This window comes from Alosa pseudoharengus, unplaced genomic scaffold (genome assembly GCF_046254945.1).
Source record: "Alosa pseudoharengus isolate Yale_2024_CS ecotype anadromous, Long Island Sound unplaced genomic scaffold, YU_APseudo_1.1 YU_APseudo_1.1_scf_13, whole genome shotgun sequence".
Lineage (NCBI taxonomy): Eukaryota > Metazoa > Chordata > Actinopteri > Clupeiformes > Clupeidae > Alosa > Alosa pseudoharengus.
This window is the reverse complement of record NW_027468598.1, coordinates 5,609,076-5,621,001: the sequence shown is the minus strand read 5'-3', so window position 1 is coordinate 5,621,001 and position 11,926 is coordinate 5,609,076. Positions and strand designations below refer to the sequence as shown.

At 40.8% G+C, this 11,926-nt stretch overlaps 1 protein-coding gene across 1 annotated transcript in view; it reads left to right on the top strand.

The window, feature by feature from the left end:
- The first annotated feature begins 3,429 nt into the window (after positions 1 to 3,429).
- The window catches only part of maml2 (mastermind like transcriptional coactivator 2), a 30,983-nt gene continuing 22,486 nt past the window's right edge, over positions 3,430 to 11,926 (top strand). The window contains exon 1 of the mRNA XM_076281898.1: positions 3,430 to 4,818. Within this exon, the coding sequence (XP_076138013.1) occupies positions 4,402 to 4,818 (417 nt within the window). The 5' untranslated portion in view covers positions 3,430 to 4,401. The remainder of the gene's footprint in view (positions 4,819 to 11,926) is intronic.

Genomic DNA, 11,926 nt, shown 5'->3' with positions numbered 1-11,926 from the left:
TCTTTGAAGGCCTGCTGTCATTGCAGGGCAGGACCCTTGACCTGGACAAACATAAAGTTATGCCCCTGCACCAACACATGACACAAATAGCCTACAAGACATGCAATGATTGTCAATCACACAATGCTCATATATATTCATACCACCCATGCCAAATAGCCCACAATGGAAGCATTCACAACATGAAGAGAGGTTTACCCAGAGGACCTAAAGGAGAACTAAGCATTTTAAAAATTGTGCCACCAGGGTGTAGCATTGTAGCTGCTTGGCTACTCTAGCTGTTGGCTGCAGCAACTCAAGCAACTCGTTTTTTCCCCCATACTAACAGCAAAGATTAGAGAAGTAGTTACTCTTTGCTGACAGTACTCTGAAAAAATGGCCAGAGTTGTCCTTTAACTGACAGACTGATTTATGTTCCGTGATCTTTTTGGTTTAATTAAACTTAATTTCACCAGGTATTACATATATAGAGAGGGTGGTTGCTGGAAAATTATTAGGCTATAGGAAGAAATCTGACAGAGCTGATATCTGATTGCGTTGAATATGGTGTTATTTTCACAAAACTATGTTTATTTAGCAGGCATTAATTTCTTTCTTTCAATGAAGTATCTACAATTTTCAAATAACTTTGGTTGTGGCACCAGAGAGATTAACATTAAATATTCAAAAACTGTAGAGGTTGTTATACAGTGTCTATAAAAAAATATTCACCCCCTTGGATATTTCCCCTTTTACTGCTTTTATAAATCAAATCTTGATCAATTAAATTTTGTTCAATAATTAACAAAAATCCCCTCTTTAATATGATGTGCAGTTGTCTTGTCCAATGCAGAGAAGAAGCTAGGCCTACTGTAACATATAGAGACAGGGGGTGAATATCCCACGTAGTAGGATGATTAATTAGGCCACAGGCTATTGAATTGAATGAATGAAAAGGGAAGAGTATAATAAAGTAGATTTTATTTCTCTGACTATTTTAATTTACATCATTGATTAATGTCAAAGTGAAAGCAGATATCTACAAAGTAATGTCAATTCATTAAAAATATATAATGCAAACTAAACAACACACACCACACAGCCTTAAAGTGACTGCTATCAATAGCGGTCCAGCCAATTGGTGCTAGTATAGTCTCACAAATAGTGAAATGTAGTTTGCCTGAGGGCAGTGAATGTGTATATAGTATAGTAATATAAAGACATCTGTGTCTGGAAGGTCCAGTCACTGGTAAATCATTATTCCTGGCTACAATTACACCATGAAGACAAAAGAAAACTCTAAACAACTCAGAGAAAAGGTTATTGAAAACCATTAAACCATATTGAAAAGTGAGGAGATAGATATATAGACCAAACACTGCACATTACCACAAACGCACCATCCCTAATTTGAAGCATGGTGGTGGTAGCATCATGCTGTGGGGATGCTTCTCCACAGCAGGGCCTGGAAGGCTTGCAAAGGTAAAGGTAAAATAAATTCAGCAAAATAAAATAAATCCTGGAGGGCAATCTGCATTCAGCTTTCAAGAGAACTACAGCTTGGGTGAAGATTTACTTTCCAGCAAGACTATGAGCCAAAGTATATAGTGAAAACTACACAGAAATGGTTTAAAGACAACAAGGCGAATGTTCTGGAGTGTAAGTCAAATCCCAGACCTCAATCTTATAGAAAATCTGTGGCTGGACTTGAAAAGGGCTGTTCACACCTGATCCCCTTCCTGACAGAGCTTGAGTCGTTTTGCATAGAAAAATGGAATGAAATTGCAGTATCCAGATGTGCAAGCCTAATTGAGACCTATCCACGCAAACTCCATGCTTTAATTGCGACCAAAGGTCAATGCTGACTTGAAGTGAGTGAATATTTAGGCAACCGCTTAATTGACATATATTTTTAATTAATTAACATTACTTTGTAGAAAAACATTATTTTTACTTTGATATTAAAGAGGGGAATTTTGTAAATTATATTACAATATTCCATTTATAAAAGCAGTAAAAGGGGGAATATCTAGGGAGGGTCAATACTTTTTATAGGCACTGTAGATGATGTTTTTGCTGTTATACACTTGTGCCGATTGGTGTTCTATGACCAGGACTGAGAGTGTTTCCACTCTAGACCACATTGTTTTTGAACCACTGGGTAAGATTCCCCATAGGTTCCACATGGTGCTGCTGGGAAAGCACCCCTGGTCCTGCCTGGTGCCTTCAACCACCACTATGATCTTTTACTGTTTTTTTGTGGCTTTTGACAACAACCTTATGACAGACTGCCACATATTGTTTGTTTGCTTGCTTGCTGGATTGGTTGATTAATTGAAAGGCATGATTACAGGATCACACAACTAAATTGTTGTCGTTGAGCGATATGAGGATCAGATGGCCGTGCTGCATCTGCATATTTGAAATTGAGAGTATGAATGGACTTCAGCAGTGTATTAAAATGGACATGGACTTGGCAATGTATTAAAATGGATGGCACAGTGAACTGTGGGGGAGATACGAAAGGTATGCCTGTATGTGTGATGTGCTTAGGCACGCTTCTCCATAGGGGGACGTAAACAGTGTGATGGAGTGCCACTACGGTTGTGTGCTCTCACTCTCACTCTGAATCTGTATGTGCTCCTATATGAAAGCACTGTATAATAGGATTGGTATGTGAAAGTAGTCTATGTGCCTTGTAAATATCATTTGTATCTGAATGTTAGTTAAAATGGTGCACTTCAGTGTATCCTGACTATTAGCCTAGTGAAGTGATTAGCCTATTGAAGAGATCATTATGATTATTAATATATCAGACAGGTATGTAATATTAACATTGTATGGATTGATCATCCAGTGATAAGTAATGTTTAAATGAAAACAGCTCTGATGAAATAATACTATTTCAATGATTGATGAAATAGAAACAATCTTTAAGAAGTTAAGAACAGCTCTGCAACAGCTATTGACCCTTGTTTTTTTTAATTAAAAGTGTAAAGTGTCTTTGCACTGTGGTGGTGGTTGGGGACAAGGGGTGGGTCGTTTGTTGGTTGTTTGATTATGACATTGTATCATGTTCTGTATACTAGTGCCAGTGGTCAGTCTATATTTCCCATGAAAACCATGGAATGCGTTTTTGTATTTATGATGGTTGCAGTTGCAATGAGACATATATTTAGGCTCCCTGTGGCTGACTCACATTAAATTCCTGTCTACACATGCCTGTGTGAATTCTAAGTCAAGTTTATGCTCCTTTACAGCTCATCAATCCACTCACTGAATGATGAACTTCCCCGCGGCATGATCACACCTGATTATTTTTGCTTATTGTCCCTCAGATGAAGAGATGACCACATTTAATCTGATCAGTTAAGAGAAACCTTTTGAAAGACATGTGTATTTAATAGCATTTCCCACATTCTGTTGTTATTATTGATGTCGTCGTGGTGGTGCATGGGGTGGTGTGGTGAGTCTTGTTTCTTCTGTTACAGTAATATGTTATCAGTCGGATACCTTTAAACTCGTTGACTATTACAAATCCCTTGGTGCAGTTCACACTGGATACCACTAGAGTCTGCCAATTGACTCCTGATGTGATTTTCCACGTCCATCGGGACGATCGTTCACACAATACTAGTCTGTAAATCCACAAATGCCATTCTGCTGCCTCCGGTTTAGTCTGGTGCGCTGGGAGACAACTGAGTACTTCTGGACTGCTTGGATTAGCGTGTGTTTGTGCGCGCATCCACTCCGAACACCTCTTTGAATTTATTTTTCCATTTATTTTTAAATGGCGGTCGACAAGACATGTACAATAGCCTACCTCTTTCCATGTGGATTGGAGCACAGTGAAAGGAAACGCGAGATAAGGTAACGGGTCTCGGGAAGTTTGTTGGATCTGCTACTGTGAATGGATTATTCTAAACACTGGCTTTCATTTAAATAATGGCGATACAATTCACGGATTATCTGGCGGTACAGATATTTTGTTCACGATCATGATAAATAAGCCTCTGCTCAATCATTCCCTCAATCAACACCCTAGGCTACTGGTACAGCCTGTTAAATACTTGTCATTACGCCTCTTACAGAAGCATATTCATGTAGCTTGCATGATGGAATTTTAGGTAGGAAGAGAGCGGAGTGGATTGTAAGGCCCGGGATGATTAATTTCTCACGGAAACTGTGTCGCACCATACTGCATTCCAAAGGAATTAAAAGTTCTCGAGGGTGTGTTAAATATTTGAACTAATAGATGTCTTCAACTTTTTGGTAAAACAAATAACAGTCGCAGTATTATAAGTCAACGCAATTGCCTTAAATTTACGGGTTTGTCTTGAAAACTAATTTCAACAATCGGACAAAGGTTGTTCGATTACGCGCAAAACTTTTAATCTGCCGCACTAAGGGATTAAGATTGTAATGGGAGAAGCAGCCCCAGCTCAGCCTGCGGTAGGTGGATTTGTGTCCATGTTAGGTGTTGGCATGGTAGGCTCCATGCCAGGTCGTGTCAGCGGGCCTCTTGCGGCCTCCAGAGGGTCCGCTGTCCCGCAACTCCACAGTGCCATCGTTGAGCGGTTGCGTGCCCGCATCGAGCTGTGTCGACGGCACCACTCCACCTGCGAGAGCCGCTACCAGAGAGGTCAGGCGGAGAGCTCGGACCGTGAACACGAGAACACCTTGCATCTCCTCAACCTCGTGCATCAGAGTACGGGCAACAGGAAAATCAGGGGCAGCCGGTCGGTGGGGCAGCAGTCAACGGCAGACTTCAACCGGCTGAACGGCGAACAGAGAGGCCAAAATTCTGACACAGAGCCAAAGGTTGTAACACGAAACCTTGTAAGTAAAACAATGCGTTTGTTTCATTAAGTTATTATGCACTGTTTTAATATAGCCTGTGGAGGTTGCTTGGAAGCGTCATGGCAGGTGACATCACATGGAGCTTTCTCTCCTAACCCTACAGGTAGTGATGGTTAGACATTGTTACATGGGCATTTTTCAACAGCATCATCAATATGGTGAAATTATCCCATATCTGCTAATCAATGGATTGAAAAGGTTTGCCATGCACTCTCAGTGTTATATTTGTAGCTGGTCCCTACCTGTGAAAAAAGTGCAAAACCCTGCATCAGTACCTTATGTTATAACTTAATATTTAGTCTGCCACTAGGCAAAGTAGTAATCAGTCCCATGAGTCTAATTAACGACCTGTCCCTGTAGGGGATAATTCACTCATTTAGGGAATTTGATTTACACCGTTACACTAATGAATGGGTTGAATGGTGATGTGGTAGATGATTCTGAAAGGGGTGTACCCGCAGCATATTATAAGGGCAGGGCTAAATTCCTTCCGTGGTATAATATGTAATATCATCAAATTCGTATAAGAATAAGGCTGTTTTACACAAGGCTGTGAGACTGAGCTTTCACATCCCTTCCCCCATTCTGATAAGAGTGCTGCTATTCCCACAAATTGTTGTGGAAAATAAATGCCCAACCCCAGTGTTTATTTAGACTCCGCTAATCAGCCCAGTTGGCCGGTGGGGAAACATCCTTCACACGGGCCCCAGAGGAGAGGTCCTGGGAAGCACACTGACTGTGTTGTGTGTGCTGCCAGGCCTGTTGGGTTGCGTTATGCAGAGTCAGCATTCTGAAATATCAGGTCCCCAAACAAAGCATTATACGCGGCTTTTGGCGTGGCTTGGAAATTGTGGAGGATTTGTGTTGTTCACTTTTATGGTAAGAAAGATCGATTTGTACTGAGCTAACCAGGCAATCATAAGCGGGATCCTTAAAAATCATGATACTGTTATCTTGGCTGGAAGATGGTATTCTATTCGGCTAGCAAACTATGGCTTAAATGGCTTAATGGCCATATCAGCATTTTAGAGTTAATCTAAACCATCTAGGAGTTGGTCTGTAAGGCCTGGTTTATACTCCGCAAGTGTTTTAGAGCTCTGTGTTGTCCATCATCACCTATCAGTCCCTGTATAATTTAGGGATATGTATTTGCATATTATATTTCTTCACCTGCACTTTTGTATTTTGCTGTAAACGTAGACCAGTGATTTCAATGACATTTAAGTCTCTCTTTCTGGTTCTCGCCTGCTTTAGTTGTGACTGTCTCCTGAGAACGGATGTAATGCAGTGATTTAAACCCAGGAAAGACACTAGAGATGCATATATCATTATTCTCCCAAAATGTTTTGTGGTAGTTTGTGTGACTCACACTGAGAAATGAGCCGTCCTGAAAATAGAGCATCGGGCCCTCTGATTGACATTTATGCTGACTCACACAACAATAACAGGCAGAGCAAAATGTCGGTAGAGATATGTTTAGTATTCAAAAGGAGGCCACTACAATGCACAGTTTTCACCCCAGGACACCTCTTATGGGTCTATCACATTGTAATAGCCTATACTAAACCACCAAACTAATAAGTGGTCCTACTTCACAGATTGCCAGAGGCCAATTAAATGCAGACATACCTTTTAGTTGGTGTCAAAATCTGCAACACAGACACGCTAGAAGGTGTACAGTATATGCATGAGAATCAGAATGCAGTGTGTCTTGGTTTCTGAACATTGGGAATAAGCTGTGCATATAGAATGAAGGAATTACATACTTACAGCAAAGTTGTTCCTTACTAGGCTGATCCTTCTAAATGATAACATGATTAAAAAACAGCTAAAAATAAGAGCCCTTTACCCCTTGCAGTCATACAGTGTACTGTATTGACCACCAGTGATTGTGTTTTGCAGTTGTCATGCCAGATTTCAAAATGAACTTCAGAAAGTTGAGCAATCATCCAGTCAAATCACCTTGCTCCTCTTATGTCTTTTGTTGATATCACTTTTTATCAAAGCTTGGGCAATTGCCTGACAAAGTCTTAAAAGATACGTTTATCCCAGTAAGCTGTTTAAAGTGGCCAGGGACTGTGCGTAAATGTTTAGAGCCACTGAATACATTTCCTGGTCCTGTATTTACACAGCACTAAGCAGGCCATGAAATTGTAATTGTCAGCCAGTGCCCAGGGACCAGCCTTTCCATGTGCACCAGAACACTGTGAGTATGTTCTTCATTTGGGCGTACTGACAAATCTGGGAACCAGGAGCCTTTGTGTCATCATCTCTCACAAGGCACTGAGCAAGCACTATTTGTCCTTCCTGAACCTCAAGCCAAAGATACAAGTAGCAACAGAGTTTTCTGCAGTTAATGTAAGTTAAATCCACATGTTTGGTAGATGGATTAATCTACCCAATGTTATGCTGTGCTTTTTTGTGCTACTACAATAAGGATGAGTGAACAGGGAAAAACAAAGGCGTCATTAATCTCTCAAGGCAAAACATTGTGTTTTTATAATGCAGGCCCACGCATATAATACTGCTGGCATTTAATGTACATCACTGCACATGGGTATGTAGAGGACGGGCAAGAAAAATGTTTTGTGATTGAAATACAGAGTAAGTTGGGGACCGGTTAATTAGCTTTAATTAGTACTCGTATAATTGTAATAATTACTGAATAATAACTAATAATAATTGGTGAAATAATTAGCAGTAGTCCATGGGAGAGCATGCTCAGCATCACATTTCTAAAATGTCATTTGATAACACTTTTTTGATAATAGCTGACCAGTGCTCAGGGAACAATGGCAATACGTAATATTCATTAGGGTTAGTTGAACATTTTATACAAAATCATATCCAGCAGCTGCTGTTGAGGGGAAGTTAAGGAAAAAGTGAATAGTTTCACATCCTACTGGCAGGATTGTGGTTTGTCAGCATGGTAGTTTGAAATAACTCCACATCAGTGAATTGACTACGCACAGTAGGGTATAACAGACAACCCCCACCCACACACACACACACACATACCTCAAAGAGCATACAACAAGACAAATTAAAATCTTGTCAGAAGTTCGGTTTCCAAAAACTCCACTGAAATGCACAGGCACACTGATAAAAATCAAAGGCATTCCTGACTTGTGTGTTGTGGAGCTAACAGCAGTGTCTTTGTGATACCCCCTCAGCCCCGCCACTCCCAAATCCCCCTGCACGCACTTCATGTTTTATTCACTGCCTAAGAGAGAGAGAGAGAGAGAGAAGGGGGGGAGGGGGGGTTCTTGATATCTGAAGAAAGCTGAAATCACCCTGCTCACATACTGTCTACTCCAACCAGTGGCTTTTTTTTCCATGGGATAATATGACACTGTAGTGTTAGTGGGAACTTGTCAAGGCCTCTGGATGAGAGGAGTCCAGCTTCATTCCTCTCTGCTTGTTCAGCATGTGCTTTGGACTACAGCTCCAGTGGCAGCTTTAGACTGAGAACGCCTTGCATTGGCACCTCTAGTGACCTTGATTTTGTTCCAGTCAGTTCAGCCAGTGGGCTTATATAGTTTGTGGTATTCATCTAAACAAAGTCATAATGTCAGTCAGTCATTGTTTTTATTTGGTATGTTGCCGGTTTACCAGCATCTACCTACTGCCTCCCTGCCTCCTACATTTCAACTGCTGCCAGTTTAAGTTCCTACAACACCCACATCATCTCTCAACTTTCACATGCAACAGACACTAAATAACAATTTTATGTAGAAATGTAGTTGAGAAATTCTCAGCTGCTGTATTTTTTCTTTCGGTATTTATCTTTAAATGTAATTTTACGGTGACCTCATAGTTGGTTATGGCCCTGGTTGGAGCTATGGAAATGAATGCAGAAATGTGGCATTGACCACAGCCGTGTAACATTCAAACAGGATGAAGTAGGCTATGTGTGGGTGGGCACACTGCAAAAACTGCTTATCTAACAAAATCTAACCAAGTGTTATTAATCTTATATCAAGATAAAAAAAACTAGTTGGTATTGTTTTCAGTATAAAGACACTTACCTAGTGCTTTCTTGTGAAATCATTTGACTTAATTTAAGAAAAAAAATGACTTATTTTAAGACATCTCATCTTGAAAACAAGCAAAATTGTCTGCCAGTGCGTTAAGCAAATTTGTCCTAAAAACAAGCAAATTTGTCTGCCAGTGCGTTGAGCAAATTTGTCTTGACAAGACTCCTTAAAATAAGTTAAAGTCTTCTTAAATTAAGTCAAAATGATCTTTTGAGAGGGTGCTAGGTAAGTCTTTTCATACTAAAAACAATACCAAATAGATTTTTTAATTTTAATATAAGATCAATAACACTTGGTTAGAATAAATTTTTTGCAGTGCAATATTGTACACACAATGTATGAGTTGAGAGATTGTCCACAGAAATGACATAAAACTTAAGCAAACTTAAGCAAATCTAAAGGGTGTCCAAGAAAATAATATATATCAAATTGGGCCACACATTTTGCATGTGTTTACTGTCCTATTTGTCGACGAAGTGAATCCACACAGACTATGTGTAAGTAATAGAAGCAGAAAATAGAAGCAGAAACGGAGAGCAGGGAGAGAGAGCAAACATTGTTGCCCAGCAAAAACTCAACGTATGTTACACTTGAGTAGGCTCGCCTGAAATTGGATTCTTGTGGGAACGTGCATCCTTAGGTTCTATACAGGTCTGCACATCACGCTTATGCAGAGCAGGACCAAGAGACATGAACAATAAACTGATCCTGGATCTTTATGACATTTCCCCTAGTTCTTTCAGGTGTTTCAGGGAAATTTTTAAGAACTGGTTTGAGTTTCATGGGTGATTGCTAGTGACATGTTCCCACAGGTTGATTTCATGATGACTCAGACTAAATGGGTTTTGTTGTAACATGTGACCACTACCCACTGAACACTTTTAAAGAATCTAGACACAAATTACATGATTGTTATGTTTAATTGCATGATTGGTATGTAAGGCAACTGTAGCAAACTGGAAGTGCCTCTACTGTGGAACTGTCTCTAAATGAAGACATTCATTTGTGGGATGTAGCCAATCGTAGTGCCTCATCTGAGCTTAACATGGTTGAGTGACAAGGGGGATCAAGACCTTCACTGAAAAGGCCTCCAACTTCAAGCCCCCTCCTCTCTCCCCCATACAAACACTTTCCTCCTCTGTCCTGTGACCCCATAGTACCAGGAAATTGGAGAGTGCACTCCTGAAGTCATTGACAACAAAAAAGAAGAATACTCTCACCAGAATATGTCAGATGAAAGGGGTGGGGGCGGCTCATTAGATCAGAGTTCAACGTTGTTTACGTTACAGCTCAGGATATTTCTTGCAGTCTGCAGCCAAACTGCCTGGTTTCCCAGGCTTTGCAGAATTTGCGCCATACTGAAAAGAAGCTCAATGCTCTTTTTTCACTTCCCCCCTCCCAACCCCTTTTTCTCTTCTTAGTGACTTGTTTTTCTCTCTCAATGTCTCTCTGTCCATCTGTGCACTAGCCCAGCTCCACTGGTACTATGTGGTCTCTTGAAAAAATGCTAGCAACTAGTTCAGCAGTTGATGTAGTAAACCCTCATTCAGAGTTTATTTACCTTAGCCACAATTTGGGACGATCTGACAAAAAGCAACATTGTAACTTGGGAGAATCCCTTGCCTTCTCATGCTGGATATACCTTATGAGTGGCCACTGCCCAACAATATCTGCAGGTACCAGCCTAGACGTTTTAGAAGAGTTGTAGCCTAGATGTAACATTGTTAAAGGGACACCAGGCAAGCCTGATGCTTTTTCTCTACGAAACTCCCCCTCGCTCTGTCTGAAGCTCTTCCTTTTTTATTGTGTCTTCCGTCAAGGGTTTTCGCTGCTTCTACGCCGGCTCTGCCATTATACACACGTTTGCAACAATCTCTAGCGTTTCGTTAGCCTGCCTCTGTGCTGTAAACTGATCCTGCTTCGGTCGGCGGGTAGGATACACCGAACTTGCAAGTGGGATATTCTTCCTACAGGCAGTAGGGGCGGGCGAGAGAGCCTTCATTCGCCCCGTAATAAGTAATTTAACCATATACCGATTTACGAAGATGATTAATTAACACGAAAACGTTGCCTGGTGTCCCTTTAAAGTACTTGCAGTGTAGCATTAATGTAGTCTTCTCATTGTTTAGTCACCAACCACAAACCCATCTCAGCTGTGGTCTTTGTCCTTGTCCATGATTTCCACAGACATAACCTGCCGAGCGAGCTGCAGCTGGGGAGTTTTATTGTGCCCGCATGACCCCTGCTCTGTTGCTGCTGTTCTTGCAGTTTAAGAGTGTGTGGAGGTGCTAATATACAGCTGTTTATGCTCAGTGAGGCATGTGAATGCCTGTTTCCTTCCAGGGTGTTATTTTCCATGTTTTGAGAGGGTCTATTAGTCCATGTCAGTTCCCTCAAGAAAAAGCAAGTTGATAGCTGTTCAGATTACACACTAACTTATCCCTATTGTCCAGCTTCTGGGTTGTTTTCAATAAATTGTGCCAAGTTGTGTTCCTGATACTGGGTGATCTGTTGAGTTGTGCGTCTGTCTGGCCATTGCCAAAAAGTCAACAACAACAATAACAGAAATGTCTGACTTGGAATGGAATGCTGACTCAAGGTCGTTTACTGTGGAAATGAAGTAGACATAACATGTTTGGCAGCATAGCTATCCATTTTTCATACATTCCGAGTCTCCAGTAATCAATTTCTTCCCCACAACAAAGTTTGAAATGAATCCAGCGTGTTATCCAGTCATGGGAGAATGACCGGGCAGGATGTAGAAAGTTGTAAACAAGTGAGCTTTTCTCTGTCATGATGTGATATAGCTTCAACTGTAGAAAACTAGATTTAACCAAGAAGGCAGATCACTCTCAAGAAGAGATGTCAATCTGAGGAAAGCAGAGTGGTCGGGAGTATGCTGTCCTTCCCATACTATGAATGCTCAGGTTTGTTCCAATAGACTGAGCATACAGGAGTATACATACACACTCACACACAAACTCTTTTGAGTTTCTTTGGACTGCATAAGTCCACTTTATCCTGATGTTCTTAAGAGAGGAGCAGGAAAT